We start from the raw sequence: 26,736 nt of genomic DNA, 5'->3' as shown, positions 1-26,736 counted from the left end.
TATGATTATTCTCATTGATATTTTCTTTTTCATGTTGCCCTTTTTGCAAAGGAAAACGTGATTTTTTTAATGTCTTTTTTAAGTAATATTACTGTTTTGAGTTAATTTCAATGAAAAACTCTTCCATTCCTTGTACAATTTCAAAATTGTGTGGTTATTTTGTTTGAGGTAGGCTGAAATCATAATGGGTCTTATGTTCTTAGAATGAAAGTCTTTTAAAAACTGTTCTTTATCATTGAGTCTGAGATCATATTTTGATTTCTTAAAGAAATATTTGTACCTCATCAAAACATTCTAGAAAGCTTAAGAACTTTACCGTGGCTTAACCATCGTTTTTTCGAATTTCTCCATATTTCGATTTAATTTCCATCAAAAAGGCTTTTGAAGTGTCTGTGTACTAACATTGATTGTGCTACTATCATATTTACTATTTTAACAACCTTTTCATTGGATCTTTAAGTTGTTGCATAGATGAGTTTGCAAATAAATTTTCTTCATTCGTAATGGGATGAAAGATTGTAAGCGAGTGGTGAAATCCATGTTCCATCAATTTCACAAATCTAGCAGTTTTTCCTCTTATAGCTGGAGCACTGTCAGTTGTTTCGACAAACAATTTATGTTTTAAATCAAATACTTGCCTTTTTTTGAAATTAGTAGACTCTTGTACTTGACGAAAAATGTCAGTGTCTTTGGTCATGCAAGATTTCGAGATATCTGTTAAGGAATTATGAATCAGAGATGTCAGACCTTAAACATTTTTCCTTGAAATTATGTTACAAAATAAAATGCATGTTCATTAATCCAAATTTAGGTACTGTTTGGTTTCGAGGGCTGTAAAAAAATTGCAGCGAAAATGTACGCGCAGAAATGCCAAATCTAGCAAATGCACCCATTTAACAGCACGCCAAATCTAGCGTACACGCTGATTTCAGATTGTGTAAGTTTATATAGTTCTATATTTCTTAAGACGCCATTGAAATACTAGTTTAATTTTTAATTTTTTTTTTTTTTTTTTTTTTTTTTTTTAACAATTTTGGAATTGCCCATGACAAAAAGTCGGCAATAGAATTTTGGGTAAAGTGCAGAATCACCGATTGCTTGACGCGTTTTTAAGAATTGCACATACTCAGTATCCATGTGCACATCGACCTATTTTCACTTTAAAAAAAATCCTAGAATTGCACAAAAATGGCACTGCGCACACCCTTAACTTTATCTACGTACACATTGACCTATTTTCACTTAAAAAGTAACAGAAAATTGACAAAAATCCAATTGTTTTTACCCTTGTAAAAAGCGGCAAACAAATAAGTGAGCGATTCTGCACTTTACCGAGAATATTTTCAAAGAAAATGCATCATTCATTATAGAAAATTACGTTTGGACAACGAACGAGATGAAATTATGCTTTAGCGATGAGTCAGTAGCGAAATAGCGATTCAGGCATCCATTCAGTTATGTTTAGCAATTTTTATATAAATTATAATAATGATCTGAAATAGTTATTTACTCTTATGCTTCCATTCAGTCATGATTAGCCTTTTTTTATATAAATTATAATAATAATAAAGTATTATATGAAATTAACCTTTCATCTAAATTAAAACATCAATCTTAGATAATTATTTACTATTATACTTTTCCTGCATTAGGGTTGCCGCAATTATTTTTGGCAGCACTGGCATCAACAATAGTTTGGCGATTTTTTACAGCCCTCGAAACCGAATAGTACCCAAATTTATAATCAAATGAAAATGTTACTATAATAATTTTTCTCTTAGATATTCTTCAAGCATTTATTTCAGATTTATGTTTTATAATTTGTTTTTATTCATTATGCTTTATTTTCAGAACTCAGGTGGGCCACTTGAAATTATGAAATAGGTCGCTCGACCTGTGGGCCATAAGTTGCCAAGGCCTGGTGTAGAATTTAAATTTGTTCACTAATATCCGTAATACTGCCAAATGTTAAATAGTGGCAGTGAGATTGTAGACATACTATCATGATTTTAAAGACTTCAAAGCATTAAGTTTTTTTTTTTGTCTTTCAAGTCAACTGTCTTCTGTCAGCTTGTTACAAAGATAAGCATTAGTGTTCTTAATCATCACCTTTTTTACTATACTCACGGTTCATCACCTTTTTTACTATACTCATGAAAGTAGTTAAAAGTCCTTAGGTTTTTTGGAAACGATTTTGTTCTTAATTTTGGACCAAATCGGCAAAAGGTCTTTAATTTTACTCATCTAACATTTCTGTCTGTTTTTTACGATTGTCATTTTGAGTATGAATGAACATTTTGGAGAACTATTTTTTGATACATTGACAAATATCTATTTGATGGGCTGTGATTTGAATGCTTAGTTTTAACAGGTCGTGAGGACTACATAGCTCTGCCTGAATCGAAACATTAACATTTTGAAATAATTTCTTTTTTGAGAATGAAGAGTTCATAAAATATTACATCAAAAATATCCTTTCTGTTTTTAAGATATAATTTCTTTAACTATGTGTTACTAAATTTGGTGATTTATGAACATTTTTGCAATAATCCGAATATTTTGCCTTTTTTTTTAAGCAAACATAATAAAGTTAATATCATTAAGAAATTATGATATTCTAAAATTGTAATAAAAAGTAGCATTAAAATAAAATATTAAGAAATGATTATATACTAAAATTGTAATAAAGAAATAACATTAAAATAAAAAATTTTTGTTTTCTCATGTCATATTTTAAAATAACATTACTTTGGATTTTCGCAACTAGGAATATTTTGTTTCTGAAAATTAAGTAAGATAATAAATCCTATGAAACATAGTTTCCAAAACGCTTCTAAACAAAAGCTACTTTAGTTATTTGAAAATTAATTTATTTTTTCTTCTTTTATATGTTTTCATTAGAAATTTTTTGCCCATGTACTTGTTTCAGAATATTCAAATGTTTAACAGTTTTCACTTAAAATTTTACTTTACACTCTTCTGTTCAGAAATATTTTTATTCAGGAATCTTCTGGCTTTTTTCTCCTAGAGAGTTAGTTGGCAGGAATAATTTTTAGACCTCTCACCTCGGAAGGTGAAAGCAAGATTTATAAGACCTACAATTCCAAAAAATATGACCAAATGAAAGATGTTTTCATGATATTAACTTGTAATGAATGTGCGTTTTTGGAAATTTGTGATAAATTTCTCATTTTTGGAAGAAAAGTGAAAAAAAAGTTACTTGAATTTTCTGCTTTCGATCCTAGAAGTCTTCCTCTTAACATGTTTATCTTCCCTTTGTTTTCTCATCTTTACATTAGACGCGAGCATAGAAAATTGCAAAAATAGTTCTAATTTTGTCACATGGATAGGTAGAAAGGAATTTTTCTATTAATAAAGAAAAAGAAAACTGCCAATTTAAAAGATTCATCTTATGTCTCTCACTGCATCGTACAGGTGGCATTTTGCCACCCGGTGGAATCTCTGTTCCCAGTCCAATCTCATAGGTCCTTTATTCTGTTGCCCAGCATCTGTCCTAAATTTTAAATTTTTGCGATCCCTAAATTTTGTTGCTTGTTGCTTCACTAACTTCTATCTGCCATACTGGGTTTGATGCTGGTCCTGACCTTGCATCACTTCACGTTGTTGTGTGCGACTGAGTTCACAATAGATTTTCTTTTTAAATTATGCAAAAGAATTACAGCAATTTTACATGTAAGTTCACAAAAAATACCTATCTATGGATAAAATTCATAACACTGCCCCCTTCATAAGGACTGCACGTTTTGGGCAGTACAATCCCTGGACAGGAAGCCATACTTACAACTATGAAAAATCTATGCAATACTTAAACAATGATTTCAGTAAGTAACATAAAACAAATCAAATACTAAACCAATAAATGAGTGCATAAATTTAGAAATAAATAGGACCATGTTCTTAGTATGTATACTATTAATATTATATACACTGTGGGGACTACATACTATGGCTATAGTAAGGGGCTAGCCTGTTGTAAAGAAATACTTAGGCTGTAAAGAAGGCTTAGAATTCAGTGACTTACATATCTAAACTATGATGACGTTCACCCTGTTTAGAACTGTGTAAGGGCCATCAAAAGGTGACTGTAGTTTAGGAGAGAATAAATTCCATCGAATTGCATTCCACAACCAACCTTATCACCTTTGTTGAAATGACGTCCTGTAGCTTTCATGTTATATCAGGTCTTCATCTTCTCTATCGCCAATTGACTTGTTGACATGCAAAACTGTGCATCACTTCAAACCATGTCTGGAGATCTTGCATGTACTTCTCAGGCAATGAAGGAGTATCTGGAGGGCAACCAAACAAAAGATCATAAGGCAGACGGAAGGCCACTACCTAATAACTGATAGTCTCGTGGATGGCTATGTGATAGCCAGTAAGGACAGTGGTTACATCTCGTCTCAGTCCTTTTGGAAATCACCAGCTAGAGGTTATTAAGTATGGTTCAATTAAACCTCTCTACCATGCCATCTGACTGGGGAGCTAAAGATTTCCTTTGAGTTTTCTCTATGCCAAGTAGCTTGTAGAGTTCATTAATTACAGCCGAGATAAAATTTCTTTCTCGATCAGAATGTAACTAAAGAAGCTCTCCAAGCCTGATAATCAATTCTGTATCACTCCCCATTCTACCGTGACAGCCTCAAGATATGCTTCAGACCACCTGGTAAAGTAATCAATAACGATGAGTATGTATTTGTTGCCATCAGCAGTTCTTGGTAGAGGTTTCAAGATGCCAAAGGCGGTATGTTCAATAGGCACTTCTGTATCACTACCCATGCTGCCGTGACAGCCTCTTAATCAGGGATAAGATATGCTTCAGACCACCTGGTAAAGTAATCAATAACGATGAGTATGTATTTGTTGCCATCAGCAGTTCTTGGTAGAGGTTTCAAGATGCCAAAGGCGTCAATAGGCACTTCTACATTGTAACATTGCAGCTTCTCCCCTACATTATAACATTGCATTTCTTTGCTCCTTTCTGACCTGCACAGGCATCACAAAGTTGACACTACTTTTGTGTGTCTGCTCTTGAATTACTCCAGGAGATGCGCTTTCGAACTCTATACAATGTCTTACTTATTCCGAAGCGGCCTCCTGTAAGGCTGCTATGTAGTTCTTTAAGGATGTCTGGGATCTTGGAAGTATCAGCTGCCATCGGAATATCTTTTCATCATCTGATTCAAATTTCCGGTATAAAAAAAATTTTCAAATATGGAATGAATCCCAGAGTGTGTAATATTGTTTTGTCGTAGGATTATAGGTCAAACTTTCCGATCAGGTAGGTTTAATGTTTGAAAATTCCATTAAATGAATTATGGTTTTAATGTAGCTATCTTCTAAATAGCCTTTTCTGATTTCATCGGTCCATGGGTTTCATCAGCCGATGTTGAAGTTGTAATTTTCCGTGCGACTGGATTAAGAAGTTTGTATCTCCGTTTCTATCCTGAAACAAAATCGGCAGCTTTTTGGACAGAGTTTTCTAGACAGGGCATTGGCATTTACATCCAATGATCCTTTCCGATGACAGATAGTTATGTCATTTTCCTGGAGTCTTCTTATCCATGACTTCAAGTTTCTTGAAATTTAAGAACAAAGTCTATGATGCATGATCTCTGAGGAGCATTAATTTTCTGCTTTAGAGATAAAGATGGAAATGTATGGCCGTTAACTACGACGACCAGTTCTTTGCTGGTGACACAGTAATTCCTCTGTGGTTTAGATAGATATTTGCTCCAGTATACCACAAAATGTTCTTGAGGGACAAAATGGCACTGACACTATCATTGCTTGCATTTTTGTCAAGAATAAATGGTTTGTTGAGTTGGGGATACGTCAGAATTGGAGCAGATCTTCAAACTCCTACAGTTTGATAAATGCATCCTCACATTCTTTTGTTCACAAGAGTTTTTGCTTGTTCTCTGTTCGAAAAGCCCTAGGAAACTTTTCAGTTGATGGACATTTTTAGGACATCTCCAGTCTTTTAACTGCTGGCTTTTTTTTTTTTTTTTTTTTTTTAATATGTACACACATCGTTGGCAGAGACGACATGTTTGAGGTAAGTTACTTACTGTCTGAATAATATACATTTCGCAGGACTTAACTTTAGATTGGCTTCATTCAGTTTCGGAAGCACCTTTCTAAGATTTTCTAAATGTTCTTCCAAATTCCTTCTGACAGTGATGTCATCTAGGTATATCAGATAGGCTTTGTAGAAAAGACCTCTCAGCACAGTCTCCATGTGATGTTAGAATGTTGTCTGCTCATTGCATAGTCCAAACGCTGTCATCTTGAACTGCCAAAGTCCTTGTTCAGTAGTGAAAGCTTCTTTTCTTGGTTATGAGGATGTATCTCTACCTGCCAACATATGCTGTTTAAATCAAGCATTAAAAACCACTTGCTTCCAGAAAGTGTGTCCAGAATGTTGTCGATTCTAGGAATTCTTAACCTTGTTCAACCAGAGATAGTTAATGCAAAATCTAGTTTGAATTTTTTTTTTCTTTCTGAACAGGACGATCGGAGATTCCCATGGACTTGCTGTTTCAAAATATTCTGAGATTGCTATAAATTGACATCTATCACTTTTAAAATGTAACCTTTAGTATGTACAATATTTACATATCATTAATTACAGCATTCGGTGGTTCGGTGATCTAACAAATCTATATGCCAGGGGTGGCTAACCTACGGCTCATGAGCCACATGCGGCTCTTTGAAGAATTATTTGTGGCTCTCGATAAATGTACCCCAGTTCCCTTTTCATTTTTGTGTTATTATATGTGAAAAAATTATTACTATTCCATATGTGTTTCAAAATGTCTTTTAAATTAATTACAGATAACAAATATGAAAGACTAAGTGCAACGTTGTAACAAACTTCATTTCCGTCCATCGACTCCTAATTTTTTTCTGAATCCATTTGAAATTAACAAAATTCAAGGTGAGTTTTCCATTTCCAATATAATTGTGACCCAAAAAGCATCTAGAGAATTAGAATTAATAGAGATGCAAGAAGATCAAGCTCTGCAATTAAAATATAAATCGGCGCCAATTACAGTCAAAAGTCGTTAATTCGGACACCCATAATCCGGACCTCAAAGCTACAAACTTTCTGCGCATGCGCATAGGCATTTACGTGTGCGCGTAAGACCTTTACGGCTGCAAATATGCATGTGCATAAAACGTTTACGCATCTGCGTTTAATGTATAATGGATGGTATAAGCTAAGCTAAAATTATCTAATTCAGTTAATGTTGCAGATTGTGTTGTTCCTTAATCTTCGAATTGGATCCGGCTTATTATTTTTTGCAGACTGTTAGAGCAATTTTATAAAAGTAAGCTTGAACTTTCGATTATATCAAATAGAATTTCCGATATATATTTGCTAATATGTAAAGGATGTAAAGCGAAAGTATGTTTCGAAATCTGAAATCTGTTTATCAATTTCACGCTGCTTGGCGGGGGAAATGCCGCTTCGCGGAATGAATTGGAAGTTGATCTGTCAGCACTATCCTTATCTTCAGGCCAGATGTTTTTATTTTATTTGGCTTATAATTCCTTACTAAATGCAATATTTCATCTTGATGTACTCCGTCTTTGATATGATTTAAAACAAGTTCCTCGTCATTATAATTCTCTTCCGATAGTGAAGAAAGTGACACAGAGATTATTGAAAACGAAAATTTCGATTGACAAATTAGTCGGTATTCTCGACACAGCAATTATAGGACTTGAACAGTGGAACTTTGTAACTGAACAAGAAATTATGTCTGTTTATAGAATTAAAGAGAAAGTAATATCACATAAAACGAAGCAACTTAAACAACTTACATTGAAAGAAATGTTTAATAAAGTTAACAAATAAATATTAAGCTCTTTTTCTTTGGTGGGGGGGGGGAATTTTGATACCCTTTATATCATAATTGTTCTTTATTTCATAAATTATGGTTTCATATTTTTAATTTTGTAATTTCTGCATGCCATCTTACCAGATTTAAACTGATGATCTATAATCCGGAATCGCCGAAGTCCGGATTAACGACTTTTGACTGTACTGAATTTTGGATATTTGTACCAGAATCGAAGTATCCTGAATTAAAAAAGGCTGCTTGTCGAATTATTTCAATAATTGGAAATCCGTACTTATGTGAATTATTTGATTCCACTTTAAAATTCGTGAAATCCAAACACCGATCAGTATTAACTAACCAGCATCTCAAAGAATTACTGAGAAGTGCTGTAACCAATTATTCACCAAATTTTAAGGAATTATCAAGAGAAGTGAAATAAATGTGTTTAATTTTTAATATTTAAATTCAATGCACGTATTTTGTACTTTTATTTATATGATTTTAATAAATATAATGTCTGTAAAAAAATTTTTAATACCTTTTTTACATTCCTTTTAAATGCATATTTTATTGCGGCTCGCGAAAAATTTCAAATTTTGAAAAATGGCTCTCACTATCAAGAAGCTTGGCCACCCCTACTATATGCTTTCACAATCAAAATTCAAAATCTTTTAAATAGGAGCCGAAGTGTTCATAAAGTGTGCGAAGCATCTAAACAATCCATCTATCAAGCAGCCGGTGGAAAGTCTATGGAAATTCAGAAGGCACATCGCGTTTAACTCGCAATACTAGTGCCATCTATCAATTAATCAAAGTAATTTCCACACACTCCCCACCTGAACTCTGTCAAGAGTTCACATTAATCTAACAACAATCAAATTTATATCAATAAGTATTTTAAAATATAATTATCAAACAATTAATAAGCATTTGAAATGCATAGAAAATATATTCAAACTATAATCATTATATTATGCTTGTACTAAATTCTAAAAAATGTATGTTAACATCAAATACAATTTGACACTACTTCAGTAAATCTTACTATTCTTAATCATATGAAAGTAAATTAGCAAAATAAACAATTGCATAAAACATATTCAATCTTATTCATATTATTAAATAGCAAAAAAAAAAAAAAAAAAAAAAAAAAAAAAAATGTTATTAAAGTTCTAAAGTATATACAGTGGGTAGAAAAAGTATTTGCATACCTACATTTTTGTTTGCAATTCATAAAAAGAAGCATTAAGAAATAAAAAAAAAAAAATGGTATTGCCAAATCAGAATAAGTTTAATCATCCAAAACAAACAGAAAAATTACAATAATATAAATAACAATGCTTTTTTGTAACAAAAATTAAAATATCTCGTATCAAAAAAGTATTTGCACAACTGCATGAATACAAAAGAAATAAAATATATAAGCAAATTTCAAATAACTGATATTTAGTATGCATTCATTTAGCATCTATTACTGCTTGTAATCTTGCTGACATTGATTTAATTAAATTTTCTGTAACAGTAGGATCAGTATTCTATCACTCTTCAATAAGGGCAGATTTGCTTGAAATCTTCCTTTTTCTCATTTTTAAATCCAAAGAATTTCATAAATATTCCAAAGGAGTTAAGTCTGGTGATTGTGGTGGAGTGGCATGCTTTCTGGGTACATTATAAAGCAACCACATACGTGTTATACCAGCAGTGTGCTTGGGATCATTGTCTAGCTGAAAATAGTACGAATTACTGATACCCAATTTTATTGCACTTTGTAGCAAGTTATCTCGCAACACATCAATATAGGTTCGAGCTTTCATATTCCCATCAATGAAACACAAATTACCAACTCCTTTGCTAGCCATGCACCCCCAAATCCTAACAGAACCTCCTCCATATTTAACTGTAGGTAACATATTTTTGGTATGAAAAGCAGTACAAGGTTTTCTCCAAACTAATTTTCTGCCATCTGATTTAAAGATATTGAACTTACTCTCGTCGGAGAATATGACATTTTTCCAGAAATCAATTGGCTTACTGATATATTCCTTAGCAAATTCAAGTCTCTTCAATCTATTTCGTTCAGTTATGAGAGGTTTTTTCCTTGGAGATCTCCCATAAATGTGTGCATCGTGCAGGACATTTCGAACACTTTGGGCACAGATTTGAACTCCAGATGTTGAAGTGACATCATTGGCTAAAGTAATTGCACTAATAAATGGATTTTTCGATGCTTCTCTTATGAGTTTTCACTTCATTTGCAGTGAAAGTTTCTTTGAGTGTCCAGAGCGCAAGTTATTTGATGTAGATCCTCTTTCTTTATGACGTTTTATAACATACCGAACAGTAGAGAAGCAAACATGTACTTTTTTTACCTATTTTTCGATAACTTAGGCCATTTTCACGTAGAGAAACAATTTTTTCTTGCAACGAAATCGGCAATTCAGTTTTCTTAGGTGCCATTACAATTTGAAATCGACAATCAACTGATAACATTTCTACAACACCTCCTTTTATAGTTGTCTTACATATGTTATTTACTGTGGCATGACTGTCAAATAATACCATAAAAACTCAAATTTGCTAAAGTTGAGTTGAGTGTGCAAATACTTTTTTGACATAAGATATTTTAATATTGTTTCAAAAATATTTTTTATTAATATTATTATATTTTTTGTAATTAATTTAAATGAATAAGCTTATTCTATGTTTTAAATGCCAATTTTTGTATTTCTTAATTCATTTTCTTATAAATTGTGAACAAAAATGTATGTGTGCAAATACTTTTTGTACCCACTGTAATAATTGAACTGGTCGTTTTATTATTAATTCATCAGCAGATTTTAGTTCACAAGAATGAACTTTGTTATCACAGCCATGAAAAACGTTTGTCACTCTACCACAGTTCCACAAAAGTTTGCATTTGTTGTTGCCTTCGATTAATACAAGATCGTCAACTTTTAAATCATCATAAGCGTTAGGATTTTTTAATTGATGAGCTGTCCGAAGATCCATTAAATACTGTTTTTTCCATTTAGTCCACTATTGTCGAACCAATAAATCTTTCTTTTGGTCAGAGAAGACTTGGTAGAGCCATCTTTAACAATGGAGTTAAAGTTGATAAGTAGTGCAGAACCTTTTTTTCGAAAATAAAAAAATTGACTGGCTTCAGTGGCAACAGTTCCTTGTGGTCATTGTATACATATGTCAAAGGACGAGAATTCAAAACAGCTTCCACTTGTGCTAAAACCGTTGACAATTCTTCAAATGTTAGTTCCGAGAACTTTTCTTAAGAACTCTTTCACTGATTTTACTAATCTCTCATAGAAGCCTCTCCACCAAGCCCCTCGTTCTATTATAAATTTCCAATCAATCCTTTCATTCAACAGAAAATCTTGAAATTTCTCATTTGACAATAGTTTAGAGAAATTTTCGAGTTCCTTTTTTCCAATTTTAAAAGTTTTTGCGTTGTCCGAACAAATTACTCGACAATTGCCTCTCCTGGATGTGAATCTTTTGAATGCCATAAAGAAAAAATCTCCATAGAGAGATTTGGTTCAAGCTCCAAATGTGTGGCTCTACTGGTAGCACAAGTAAATAATGTTACATATGCTTTTTGACTTCCTTCAATGTTTTTTACATAAATCGATGCCAGACACGTGGAATGGTGGTGTCTCATTAATTCTATCTTCTGGAAGCTGAGAAGTGGTCTGGTCAGCAGATTTCAATGAATATCTTTTACAAATGAGACACTTGTTTATTATTTTCTTGACAAACTGACATCCTTTTGGGATCCAAAAGCGACTTCGAATTTCAGCTAAGGTCGTTGCTACTCCTCCATGCATGCATCACTTTAACATGTGCACTTTCTACTTTCAAATTCTTTAGCCAAGAGTCTCTTGAAAGAATTGCAGGATGTTTTTCATCATGTGACAAACTGGAATGTTCGAATCTTCCACCTGCTCTTAGTATCCCATTCTGGTCCAAAAATGGGTTAAAAAGATATAAACATGATTTCTTTTCGACTTTATTCACTTTCTTTGGGATAAAGGTGTTCTTGTTCAGATCGAATCCAATAATTTTCGGCATCTATTAATTCTTCAGTTATTAATGGAACTGTTAAATAGTTTGTTTTCCTAATTTTACCAATGAATCGCTTCATCCAACCAGTTATTCTCAACAGTGCACCAAAATTGTTGTGTTCATACAAGTTTACGATAGATTTTCCTGTTATAGTATACAAAAGAAATATAACAATTTTACGTATAATTTCATTAAAATTTCCTATCTATATACAAAATTTATAACAATATTTATTTTCACTACACGTATATTAAAGAAAGAAAATTAGCATCTTCTATATATTCTAAATATGTGCAGTTCTTTTAGAAATAGAAACCTTCAGTTAAATTTAAAATGTTAAAATGTAGAGGAAACTTGTTGAGAAAGAATTTAATTATGTAAAGGGAAAGAAAATTGTTCTTCAAAGGTATATATCTAAAACATTAACAATTTAGGGAATGGAGCAGGGACTAGTGGGAACATTTATTTGTTTATTGAAACAAAAAAAGATGTTAAAGAAAAGGAAATTCGTGTAAATTATCTTAAATATTTTGAAAATTTTCAAATTAAAAAGGTGCATAAATATTTTGTTGTGTGCTGTTTCTATGAAATATGTCTTTTGTAGCCTTTTTTGTGTAATTACCATAATATCATTTTAAAATCAATATCATAAATTATTATGTGTAATAATCTGTATTTTAAACTGTAAAATGTTCTTAGATTATGATTTCAATCTTGTTTTTAACAGATATTTTTAGAAATTAAAAAGAAAAAAATAATAGTGATCATGTAAATCTCTAATAACACTCTATTTGACTACATATATAAGTATTTGTAACTAATTGCCGTTCCTCAGAATTTACCTCTATGTGTTAAGGTTGTGTTTCCTTAATCCTTACTCTGGACATAAGATAGAACACAAAAATATAAAAATTAACCTAATGGTTTATTTCTTACAGCTAATGATACTTAAAATAATATAAAGCAACTTACTACCTCTGGTGCTTCAGCAGCTTATATTAATACTGTATATTAACTGGATTATGATTCCAGCAACTCCCTGCAAAGCTACAATACTAACTGGGTCAGAGAGACAAAGTACAACTAACTCTTAACACATACCAATCTTGCCAATATTAGGCATTCATATCTGTTCTGATCAGCATCTCTCTCTTAGCAAGGAGCTGTGTTGGCAATAGCCAAGTGTCTGTTATGAATCATGCTGATTATGAAATTACTTCTCATTTAGACTTCTGCCCTTTGGCATAAAATTTGCATAAATCTCTGGACTGAGTGAGTAAGGAAAAAGAAAAAATTAATGTAAAAATAATTGTTAGTAAAACTTAAATGTCATTGATCTTCCTTAAAATATGTGGGACTATTATAAATGTAAAATATAAATAATGTAAGTGTAAATGTTGGAGAAATTTTCTAATTTAATGCTAATTACTTGATAAATTTTACAAAGTTAATTTTATTCTTGAATTTCTTTTATTGTTATGTTACGTATTAGATTATGTTAATAATAATGTATTCTACTTACAGATTTATTTTATTCTTAGAATGGTAGTACAGAATTGAAGTTCAGATATAGATAATTGCTTTAATTTATTCAGTTCCCTTTGCTGATAGGTCCTTAATTTTTTTTATTAATGCTACTTAAAAGTACATACTTTCAGAAATGTGTGCGAACCCTGTATACTGTGCGTGTATGGGTTCCTTTCCATTCTGTGAAGCAAAATCTCACATTACAAGACTTCTTGTGAGATCATATGAAATCAGGAAGCATAATAAGAAAGTGTAATTTAAAATTATTAATGAAAGACTATTCCAACAGTTGACATCTGTGAAGGTATCCAGAAGACCTGGGGACATAATAATTAGAGAAATTAGAGGAAAAGTGTGTAGAAAGCTAAATAGTGATAAAGTTTTTTTCTAAACTTATTTTATTATGAATCTAGTTCTAAACTTTTATTAAATGTATTATGTACAGTCAAAAGTCGTTACTGTATTATGTACAGTCAAAAGTCGTTAAAAGTCTCTACCACAGTTCCACAAAAGTTTGCACTTGTTGTTGCCTTCAATTAATACAAGATCGTCAACTTTTAAATCATCATAAGCGTTAGGATTTTTTAATTGATGAGCTGTCCGAAGATCCATTAAATACTGTTTTTTCCATTTAGTCCACTATTGTCGAACCAATAAATCTTTCTTTTGGTCAGAGAAGACTTGGTAGAGCCATCTTTAACAATGGAGTTAAAGTTGATAGGTAGTGCAGAATCTTTTTTTCGAAAATAAAAAAATTGACTGGCTTCAGTGGCAACACTTCATTGTGGTCATTGTATACATATGTCAAAGGACGAGAATTCAAAACAGCTTCCACTTGTGCTAAAACCGTTGACAGTTCTTCAAATGTTAGTTCCGAGAACTTTTCTTAAGAACTCTTTCACTGATTTTATTAATCTCTCATAGAAGCCTCTCCACCAAGCCCCTCGTTCTATTATAAATTTCCAATCAATCCTTTCATTCAACAGAAAATCTTGAAATTTCTCATTCGACAATAGTTTAGAGAAATTTTCGAGTTCCTTTTTTCCCATTTTAAAAGTTTTTGCATTGTCCGAACAAATTAATCGACAATTGCCTCTCCTGGATGTGAATCTTTTGAATGCCATAAAGAAAAAATCTCCATAGAGAGATTTGGTTCAAGCTTTAAATGTGTGGCTCTACTGGTAGCACAAGTAAATAATGTTACATATGCTTTTTGACTTCCTTCAATGTTTTTTACATAAATCGATGCCAGACACGTGGAATGGTGGTGTCTCATTAATTCTATCTTCTGGAAGCTGAGAAGTGGTCTGGTCAGCAGATTTCAATGAATATCTTTTACAAATGAGACACTTGTTTATTATTTTCTTGACAAACTGACATCCTTTTGGGATCCAAAAGCGACTTCGAATTTCAGCTAAGGTCGTTGCTACTCCTCCATGCATGCATCACTTTAACATGTGCACTTTCTACTTTCAAATTCTTTAGCCAAGAGTCTCTTGAAAGAATTGCAGGATGTTTTTCATCATGTGACAAACTAGAATGTTCGAATCTTCCACCTGCTCTTAGTATCCCATTCTGGTCCAAAAATGGGTTAAAAAGATATAAACATGATTTCTTTTCGACTTTATTCACTTTCTTTGGGATAAAGGTGTTCTTGTTCAGATCGAATCCAATAATTTTCGGCATCTATTAATTCTTCAGTTATTAATGGAACTGTTAAATAGTTTGTTTTCCTAATTTTACCAATGAATCGCTTCATCCAACCAGTTATTCTCAACAGTGCACCAAAATTGTTGTGTTCATACAAGTTTACGATAGATTTTCCAGTTATAGTATACAAAAGAAATATAACAATTTTACATATAATTTCATTAAAATTTCCTATCTATATACAAAATTTATAACAATATTTATTTTCACTACACGTATATTAAAGAAAGAAAATTAGCATCTTCTATATATTCTAAATATGTGCAGTTCTTTTAGAAATAGAAACCTTCAGTTAAATTTAAAATGTTAATATGTAGAGGAAACTTGTTGAGAAAGAATTTAATTATGTAAAGGGAAAGAAAATTGTTCTTCAAAGGTATATATCTAAAACATTAACAATTTAGGGAATGGAGCAGGGACTAGTGGGAACATTTATTTGTTTATTGAAACAAAAAAAGATGTTAAAGAAAAGGAAATTCGTGTAAATTATCTTAAATATTTTGAAAATTTTCAAATTAAAAAGGTGCATAAATATTTTGTTGTGTGCTGTTTCTATGAAATATGTCTTTTGTAGCCTTTTTTGTGTAATTACCATAATATCATTTTAAAATCAATATCATAAATTATTATGTGTAATAATCTGTATTTTAAACTGTAAAATGTTCTTAGATTATGATTTCAATCTTGTTTTTAACAGATATTTTTAGAAATTAAAAAGAAAAAAATAATAGTGATCATGTAAATCTCTAATAACACTCTATTTGACTACATATATAAGTATTTGTAACTAATTGCCGTTCCTCAGAATTTACCTCTATGTGTTAAGGTTGTGTTTCCTTAATCCTTACTCTGGACATAAGATAGAACACAAAAATATAAAAATTAACCTAATGGTTTATTTCTTACAGCTAATGATACTTAAAATAATATAAAGCAACTTACTACCTCTGGTGCTTCAGCAGCTTATATTAATACTGTATATTAACTGGATTATGATTCCAGCAACTCCCTGCAAAGCTACAATACTAACTGGGTCAGAGAGACAAAGTACAACTAACTCTTAACACATACCAATCTTGCCAATATCAGGCATTCATATCTGTTCTGATCAGCATCTCTCTCTTAGCAAGGAGCTGCGTTGGCAATAGCCAAGTGTCTGTTATGAATCATGCTGATTATGAAATTACTTCTCATTTAGACTTCTGCCCTTTGGCATAAAATTTGCATAAATCTCTGGACTGAGTGAGTAAGGAAAAAGAAAAAATTAATGTAAAAATAATTGTTAGTAAAACTTAAATGTCATTGATCTTCCTTAAAATATGTGGGACTATTATAAATGTAAAATATAAATAATGTAAGTGTAAATGTTGGAGAAATTTTCTAATTTAATGCTAATTACTTGATAAATTTTACAAAGTTAATTTTATTCTTGAATTTCTTTTATTGTTATGTTACGTATTAGATTATGTTAATAATAATGTATTCTACTTACAGATTTATTTTATTCTTAGAATGGTAGTACAGAATTGAAGTTCAGATATAGATAATTGCTTTAATTTATTCAGTTCCCTTTGCTAATAGGTCCTTAATTTTTTTTATTAATGCTACTTAAAAGTACATACTTTCAGAAATGTGTGCGAACCCTGTATACTGTACGTGTATGGGTTCCTTTCCATTCTGTGAAGCAGAATCTCACATTACAAGACTTCTTGTGAGATCATATGAAATCAGGAAGCATAATAAGAAAGTGTAATTTAAAATTATTAATGAAAGACTATTCCAACAGTTGACATCTGTGAAGGTATCCAGAAGACCTGGGGACATAATAATTAGAGAAATTAGAGGAAAAGTGTGTAGAAAGCTAAATAGTGATAAAGTTTTTTTCTAAACTTATTTTATTATGAATCTAGTTCTAAACTTTTATTAAATGTATTATGTACAGTCAAAAGTCGTTAATTCAGACACCCAAAATCCGGAATGATCTATAATCCGGACTTCAAAGCTACAAACTTTCTGCGCATGCGTCACGTTAACGCATGCGCATAGGCGTTTAGGTGTGCACGTAAGACCTTTACGGCTGCGAATATGCATGTGCGCATGCACATAATACGTTTACGCATGCGCGTTTAATGTATAATGGACGGTATAAGCTAAGCTAAAATTATCTAATTCAGTTAATGTTGCAGATTGCGTTGTTCCTTAATATTCGAATTTGGATCCGGCTTATTATTTTTTGCAGACTGTTAGAACAATTTTATAAAAGTAAGCTTGAACTTTCGATTATGTCAAATAGCATTTCCGATATATATTTACTAATATGTAAAGGATCTACAAAGCGAAAGTATGGTTCGAAGTCCATTAAACAGAAAGTGGAATTGCTGCAAAAAATGGATAAAGGCATATCCTTTGATTATCTAATCATTCCGAAGTATGTTTATCAATTTCACGCTGTTCTACGGGGGGAGGGAAACGACGTGGCACGCAATGAATTGGAAGTTGATCTGTCAGCACTATCCTTATCTTCAGGGCATATGTTTTTATTTTATTTGGCTTATAATTCCTTACCAAATGTAGTATTTCATCTCGATATGCTCCGTCTTCGATATGATTTAAAAGAAGTTCCTTGTCATTATAATTCGCTTTCGATAGCGAAGAAAGTGACAGAGGTTATTGAAAACGAAAAAATTTCGATTGACAAATTAGTCGGTGTTCTCGACATAGCAATTATAGGACTTGAACAGCGGAACTTTGTAACTAAACAAGAAATTATGTATGTTTAATAGAATTAAAGAGAAAGTATTATCACATGAAACGAAGCAAATTAAACAACTTACATTGAAAGAAAAATTTTAATAAAGTAAACAAATAAATAGTAAACTTTTTCTTTTTGTAAATTTTAATACCGTTTAGATCATAATTGTTCTTTATTTCATAAATTATGGTTTCATATTTTTAATTTTATAATTTCTGCATGCCATCTTACCAGATTTAAACTGATAATCTACAATCCGGAATCGCCGAAGTCCCGACAAGTCCGGATTAACGACTTTTGACGGTATATTCTTTCAGCAATACTGATTTCCATTAACCAGTTTCATTACTGTATTCTTTCTGTACATCAGAATTACTCTGATTTATGTGGGGGTGTTTTTATATTTGCTTATTAGGCTTAATGTAATTATCAATATACCCCCCTATTTTTGGTTGTTTAATTTAGATATACTGTTAATTATTTTCTTTGTGTATTTTCTTTACAGTTACTAAAAATAACTAGAACTAGTGAGACAACATGGCAGACAGTTAAGGTTTTGTCTGTATCTTTTGCCCCTCTCATCTCCCCTCCAGCTACAAAAGATCCTGTGTGTCACATTAAGCTTGGTAAGGAAAAGTTTAATTTTTGGTTTAAATTTTTATTTTTTTACTAACACACTGTATTTACTCACATATTCCCTCTCATCAGCTATTTTAGCTTATTTAGAAATTTTTGATTTACTAAACTTTGATTTCAAAGAAATGACTTCTCCATGAGATGATGCCTTCATAATAGTATCATGTTGTAACGCACCCTTTATGAAGACTGTGGAAAATTTGTTAAGGCAAAAGCCTTCTCAACAGCATCCAAGGTAAAAGATGGAATCATAACTATGAATCTTTAATTGAAAGTGATGTAAAATTTAAATTAGAGGTTGAAAAAAGCAACCTTATTTTGGTATAAAGTTTGAAAAACTATCGATTTTGAGGGCAATCAGGCATCATATCAGAAATAAATGTTCATTTTTCTTCAGAAAATGAAGTTTTTGCCTTTAATGGAAAATACGGGACTAAGGAATTTACCCGTAGCTAATTCTTCAATTTAGTGATGATAATTATATTGGAAATTAATACATATGATTCGCAAAATGTGTCTGGCCTATGTCTGATCACACTTGAAATCAGTAGAGTTTTATTCAAAATATAGGCCAAACTAAGGTTGCCTTTTATTTATTTATTTATTTTTTTTAATTACACATTTGTTAAATAAATATTTGACTTGAATCATGCTAGCTTCGTTACAATTTAGGCACCTTTATACCACAACATCAGTATGCAAGACAGGCTTAACTTAGCTTTGCTGGCTAATTTAATAAGCATGCTATTAAATATGATGAAGGAAATTTTATGCAAGTGTTTTGTTTTTGTACAAAAAATGCCAGCATTATTGTGAAAGTAGGCATTCCTTTTTGTGTGTGTGTCTGTGTATGTGTAAAATGAATTCAAAAAGGTTTTTTTCTTGATGTCAGTAGATACATATTTCACATAACTTAAAAGTGATTTAGCCATAGGACGTTGAAATTTTTTATATGAGACATCTAATTGTGCAACTTTTTTTTTTTTTTTTTTTTTAAAGTTGACAATCCCAAAGGTATCAACATCCTTACTTGTCTTAAATCTCCGTACTTGGCCTTTCATAGGCATATACTTCCAACTACAGAAGTTTTTAAATGAAGAAAATATTCATGTTTTGACAATGTTAAATTTAAAAAAAAAATGTATATTTTTGTAGAAATAACAAAATCTAACTGTAATGCAGTCTCCTGGTTCCTATACAGTACAAAGTCCATAATCCAGACTCGTCGGGACTTCGGCGATTCCTGATTAGGGTTTTTTTCCGGATTATAGATCATCAATTTAAATCTGCTAAGATGGCATGCAGAAATTATACAATTAAAAATATGAAACCGTAATTTATGAAATAAAGAGCAGTTATGATCTAAAGGGTATGAAAATTTACAAAAAAAAAGTGTAATATTTATTTGTTTACTTTATTAAACATTTCTTTCAATGTAACTTTCTTCACTATCGGTGTTGGCAGTGGCGATAAATGCGAAGCATGTTTTGCTTCCATTAAATAAAGCAAAGACTAATCTAAATAAAATTCATACTTTATTCCTTAAAGATAAAATTAGCTAACACTGTAGCCTTTACATTTAAAATCATTCAGTGAAAGAAAACTAGCATTATGCTAACTTATTAAAAAAACATTCGCCGATACAGGCGTACATATAATACTCGGCCAACCCGCCGATCTTGGCATCAGCGGCAACCACGTTAGCTTACCGCCGATTGACTTCTGATTAAAATTTGCATAGGGAAAAACTAAAGCCAACAAATGGCCCTCTTTTCCTCATGCAAAGACAAAAACAAAACTTACACAGAATTGCAGAAGTTTATAGTTTAATTCTATTATACGAAAACACATATAGTCTTTAAACACTGAAAACATCTAAACAAAACTTTCTTAAATTAACAGCAGTCACCGCTTTTGTAAATAAGTCTGCAGTATTTAATTTACTAGTGATAAATTCAAGTTCAAACACCCTATTATTTACTAGTCTTCTAATAAAGTGATATTTTATGTCTCTGTGCTTAGATCGGAGATTTTCTATTGGCGATTTAGAAAAATCAATGGCAGACTTGTTATCACAAAATAGTTTACATTCTCTTAAATTTAACTTTGAAATTTCATCTTTTAGGACATTTTTTGTCGATTATTTCCTTCGCTGCCTCCGATAAGGCGATATTCTCCGCTTCCATGGTTGATAAACTTACACATTTTTGTTTAACAGTTTTCCAGATTACCGGTACTTCATCTAAATATAATATAAATCCTCCCATGGACACGCGGTCATCCCTATTACTTGCATAATCAGCATCTGTATAGCAATATAAATTTAGATGTTTAATCTTCGATAAGTTTAACTTATTTAATTAAATACTATTAAGATAACCATGCAATTTCAACAATGCTTTCCAATGCCTAATTCCAAGATTCTTCTGAAATTGTGATAAGATATTTACTGCATATGTAATATCAGGCCTTGTCCTCTTAGCTACAAAAACTAAACATCCCGACAGATTTCTAAAGGGTAATGTATGCATTTCCGAAATTTCTGCATTTGTAGATTTACAATCTAATTTTGTAAGAATAGTGCCTTTAGCTATGAGGAGTGAAGTCATTGGTATCTGGAAATGTTTAAATTTTTCAAAAATTTCTTCGATGTATTTTTGCTGATGTATAAAAACTCCATTCTCAAATTTTAAACAGGGTTCGTTGCGGTCCTTATAAGTGCTTATAAGTCCTTTTATTTTATGACTTATGACTTACTTTTTTCTGGTCATTAACTACTAAAGAGTTTTTGCCAGTAGATCGCATTAAAGTGCACTAGGCAAAGATATTTTCAAATAAATGGTACTAGGGAAGTACCAACACCCGTGGGCGAAGAAAATTCAGCTGCGTGAGCAGGCATATCTTAATACTTACGAAAGTAGGCGTTCATCATAAAAATTGTGCAGTGGTAAGCAATGGCATTAAATTGAAGCATGTAGGCAGGTTCAGTGAGTTGTATGGCAAATGCAGGTGGTGAGCTCTATATAGCTAGTAAGAGTGCAGGATAAGCAATAGTGAGACATCATGAAAATGGCGCGAAGACAGTTTGAAGCTGTGAATGGCATAAGAGTTCAAAGTCCTTCAGAAATATGCAGTAGTTAGATAGGCCGTAAAAAGTTCAAAAGTTCGTAGAATCATACGATAAAGTAAAAATTCATACAAAATAATTTTAAAAAATGAAATAGTAACATAAAAATCTTGAATAAAAAATTTTCTTGATTAACATAAGTATAAGATGCAACACAAATAAAAGGATAGAGTCCAATTAGAGTTCAAGTAAATTTTAAAATTAAATTTTACAAGTTACCACCATAACGAATTGTGATGAATTGTCCTTGGGCGTTTTACAGTATATTCAATGGTTGGATCATAATCCAACATTTGTTTAATTGCGTTATACTGACTATGCTTCATCTTCTCGAAGAAGTTGTGAGCTGTCATGAGTATAAAGTTATGCACAGATGGAATATCCAGGTCGTTATGAATTATAGAGTTTCTCACGTACCAAGGTGCATTCACAATGCTACGTAGAATTTTATTTTGAAGTATATCCAATTTTTTGCGCTCAGTTTTATTGGCGATTGCCCATGCCGGCACTGCATATAGCATGATCGGTCGAATTAGAGATATGTAAAGCATTTTCTTTATTTTTAGACTGAGCTTCGATTTTTTGCCGATAATAGGATAAATTGCCATGTAGGCTGCATTTGCTTTGTTTAAGATATAAGAAATATGATCTTTGAAGTTGAGAGATTTATCTATGTAAACACCTAAATATTTATAGGAATTAGCTACAGGGATTAGAGTTCTATCTAAGTAGATATCAGTATTAACTCTTAATCTTGTTTTGTATCTCCGATAGAGCACAATACAACATTTAGAGGCGTTGAGCTTAATTTTCCAAGTCTTGCACCAGTGATTGATCATATTGAGATGATATTAAATTCCTTAGAGCGAGCTGGGGACTTTTGGATTCAGTCAGTACTACAGTGTCGTCAGCATATTTGAGTATTTTCGTGTTGAATGGGTGCGGGAAATCATTGATATAAACATTATAGAGCCGGGGGGAAAGAACGGATCCTTGCGGCACCCCGCTATGAATTCTTTTTCTGACAGATAAGGCGTCACCGCAGCGAACTTGAAAAGTCCTGTTTTTCAGATAGGAACTAATGAGTTTTACGAAACTGTTTGGAAGCATAAAATTATTCAATTTATGCAGGAGGCCTGCATGCCACACTCTATCAAAGGCCTTTTCAAAATCGAGATAGCATGCAGCCACCCCGTTTTTCTTAGTAAAGGCTTGCGAAACAAATTCCACCAAATTGAGAATTTGATGAGTCGTGCAGTGTCCACTGCGGAAGCCTAATTGCAGATCATCTATTAAATTGAGTCTTTCGAGATGGTTAGTGAGCCTTGAGCAGAGGATTTTCTCAAATACTTTTCCTAATGAAGGTAAAAGACTGATAGGTCTGTAGGAAGTGACGAGTTTAGGATCTTTCTTTGGTTTTAAGATATTGACTATTATGGAGTGTTTCCATTGCTGAGGGAAATAATTATTTCGGATGCAGGCATTAAAAATATTGACTATGTTAGTAATACAACGTCTAGGAAGAGCTTTAAGTGCTTCATTGCTAATCTGATCATAGCCTTTGGCTTTCCTTGGCTTGAGTTTGTGAATAATTTCTCTTACTTCTCTTGGTGAAGTAAAGGGAATGAAATTTGTTATAGGATAATTGTTAATACTGTCAATGGTAAAATTAACTTCTTCTTCTTGGGAGTTATTCTCAGGCGGGTGAGGTTGAAATATTTTCTCTTAATTCATTAGCCATTATATTAGCAATCTCCTCCTCAGATTGATAGGAGATTCCCATGTGATGAATTGCATGAGTTTGATTTGGTCTGCTATTTCTTAGAGATTTAGCAATTTTCCATACTGCTTGATCTTGAGAATCCAGGTTTGATAGGAGAAAGTCCCATTTTTTGTTTCTGAATTCCATAATTTCCTGCTTGATTTTCCTGTTTAAAAAGTTGATGTGCCTTTTGGCACGAGGGTCTGCGGACCGCTGCCATTCCTTATGTTTTCTATTCTTATCTGTAATAATATCTTTTATATATTTAGGAAGGGAGAGAAAATTAGTGCTTTTGCAGGGATAAGTCGCATTATTGATTGCATCTTTCATTTTAGTGGTGAATTTATAAATTTCATCTTCGATATCACCGCAATGATTATAATTATTTCTGCAATTATAGTCTTTCATAGTATCAGAGAATTGGGTCCAATTTATCTTAGTTCTGTGTTTCTTTAACGGGGGATAAAAGCCATAAAAGTCGAAGTTCACTGGAAGATGATCAGAATTTAAGTCCGTTATTACTTCTAAGAGAGGGGTATGAGGAATATTTTTAAGAAGTACAATGTCCAAAACTTCGCCGTTTCCGTTAGCACCAAATCTTGTTGGAGAAGTGGGGGCAGCAAAATTGAGGTCGTTGCTAATTAAATAGTTATGTAAAATGTTTCCATTGCTATTAGATCCTCTAGAATTCCAAGCATTATGCTTTGCATTCAAGTCTCCTGCGATGATAGTCGGGAAGTTGGTGGAGGTTAAGATATCCAGGTCATTATTAGTCATCAGATTATTAGGAGGATTGTAAATAGAAATAAATAGGTAGGCTTCATTTAAAGCAGTATAAATGATAGCTGAAGTAAATTCGAGCAGACTATTGTGAGGAAGATCATATTCAGTATGCTTCAAGTGATTTTTAATGATAATTGCAGTACCACCCCATCTACTTCGGGTTCTGTCTTTCCTTATAATATTGTAGCCGTTTATTTTAAATTTATCGCAAGCTTTAAGGTGAGTTTCACCTATCATCATGACATCAATGTTGTACTTATCCAAGTAATCTTTAATTTCTTGATATTGTTTTATGACACCGTTCGCATTGAAATAGGAAATTTTTAAGAAGCTATTGGTAGCTGAAATCACCGCGTTTATATTGCTATGAGGTCTAAAAGTCATAGTCTAAAGAAGTGAAATATTCAATTGCGGCCATTCCGACCTCGAGTTTACCCATGATGTTTTTTGCTTTTTTAAATTCTGTAAAGAATTCTTTCGCTTTTAGGAGTTGTGTTTTTATCCACTCAAAAAATGAAACTTCTTTAGCTTCGCTTTCTTGTTTATTTTTGTTTTCCTTTTGAGCTGTCCAGCTTGGTTGATTTTTAGTATTTTCGTTTTCCGTAGCTCCAGGGAGAGAAGGAAAATCTTCTTTATTTAATTGAAATTGTTTCTGTTCATGCTTTCTCTCGTTTTGATTGCTCTTATTGAAGACTCTTTTGGGTAGGTTATCCGGATGGTATTTACATTCCTTCGAGTTGCTCGGGTGGCAATCGCCGCACAGAACACAGAGCGCTGGTAGTTTGTCCTTGTTCTTCTTACAGGTGTAAGTTTCGTGCGGTTCGGCGCATTTAAGACACCTAGGTTTGTAATGACATAGATCTCGAGTGTGTCCGTATCTCTGGCACCTGTGGCATTGCACAGGGCCAGGTCTGGATTTGTAAGCACGGACTATGACGTCTAATCCACGAAGTTGCTTTATTTGGTAGATTTGTTTACCCTTTTCGTTTCTTTTGACCTCGACTAAGAATATAGGTAGTTTAACAATTTTTCCTTCTCGGAATCTTTCGAGCTGACGTATCTTTTCTACAGGAATTCCGTGTTCAGTGAGTTCTTTGTGAATTATTTCCACGTTTGAGTTTCTAGGCAGTTTCTTAATTACTACTTTGATTGGTTTTTCGGAATTAATTTTGTATGTGTGGAATTGCACACCTCGTTTGGCCAGAAACTCCGTGATTGCGCGATAGTCATCTTTATCCCAGACTTTGATGTTGAGTGTATCTCCTGTGAGATTGCCTTTGACTTTTTTTACTCCTAAATTTTCGATTTCCTCTTTTAACGTATCCCAGTTGGCTGTAAAATCTGAGAGAACAATTGGGGGAATATGTCCAGTGCTTTTTTTGGCGAGAGTAAATCCTGCGGACTCTGAGTTCGATTCCTGCTCCATGCGGTCATCGTCCTGTAGGTCATTGAACTTATTTTTCTGTACGGGTAGTTCAGCTTCCGATGAATTTGAATGCGTTCGTTTATGCGTGATGCGGGGGGTTTTAAACCCGTCGCTGTCAGTAGTAATTTTCTTTTTCTTATTCTTAGATATAGTCGAACGCTCTATATTTTTTGCATCGCTTTTTTGTGTTTTATTAGATGCTTTTGCCTTTAACATAGCATCGCTTTCGTTGTTATTTTCCATAATGGAATTGTTTGTTTGATTTTTATGCATGACGGCCAGATTTAAGAATGCGTCGTAATCTTGAATGATGCGTTCAAGTTCCGCTATACGTTTGAGATCATCGCTAGTTTTGTTTTCAACTGAGTTGAATTTAAGGAGATCAGCAATAGCTTGCTTTTTTAGGGTTGTGTAAGAGCTAACATTGGGTGGGAGATTAGCTCTCTCTAAGTGTATATTAATTCTACCGAAGGCTTGTTCGGCGGCTGAGATTTCATTATCTAAATTTGCGGATGGCTGACACTCACTCATATTTCACCGAGGTAAAGCATAGCGAGGGAATCAAAAAGCAAAAATATCTTACCTAAATCCAGAGCAGCAGCTTCGGTGAAATACCGGAAGGCGTACTCCAAAGAAAAGCAAAAATATCCAAATGTCTTTTATTTGAAAATAAAATATAAAGGCTCTTATAGGTGCTTACTTTTTCTTTAAAGCCCTTATTTTTTTGTTTTTAGTGCTTATTTTTTGCTTTTAGTGCTTTTTTTTTTTTTTTTTTTTTTTTTTTTTTAATGAACACGCTATTTTTCCCGGTACCAAAGCCGAAACTAAATAAACAACTTTTCTTCCTAATAGGGAATGTCAGATGGTGAATCATACTCCCGGAAATAGTTTTTCTCCTTTCTCTGCATTAACATAACCTTTGGTGTGCACGAAGAGTACAGACAGGTGCCCATCGTTCTATTCGTCAAAGAAATGCGAAAGTAATAAATAAAGGGAAAGTAATCAAATAGTCAAAATAATTTTGTTTTTTTGGCCAATACATTATACAGTACGAAGATTGGGAGG

General features: G+C 32.5%; 1 protein-coding gene across 3 annotated transcripts in view; it reads left to right on the top strand.

Moving 5' to 3' along the window:
* Positions 1-26,736, top strand: part of LOC118201825 (uncharacterized) — a 132,137-nt gene that overhangs the window by 90,994 nt on the left and 14,407 nt on the right. For all 3 annotated transcript variants that reach the window (XM_085820422.1, XM_085820420.1, XM_085820421.1), the window contains exon 4: positions 18,443-18,563. In XM_085820422.1, the coding sequence (XP_085676548.1) occupies positions 18,443-18,563 (121 nt within the window). The remainder of the gene's footprint in view (positions 1-18,442; positions 18,564-26,736) is intronic.

This window comes from Stegodyphus dumicola, chromosome 7 (genome assembly GCF_044657685.1).
Source record: "Stegodyphus dumicola isolate Sdum_Otavi_A_Nest chromosome 7, ASM4465768v1".
Lineage (NCBI taxonomy): Eukaryota > Metazoa > Arthropoda > Arachnida > Araneae > Eresidae > Stegodyphus > Stegodyphus dumicola.
Note: the sequence above shows the minus strand (reverse complement) of the source record. Positions and strands in the feature narration are given on the sequence as shown.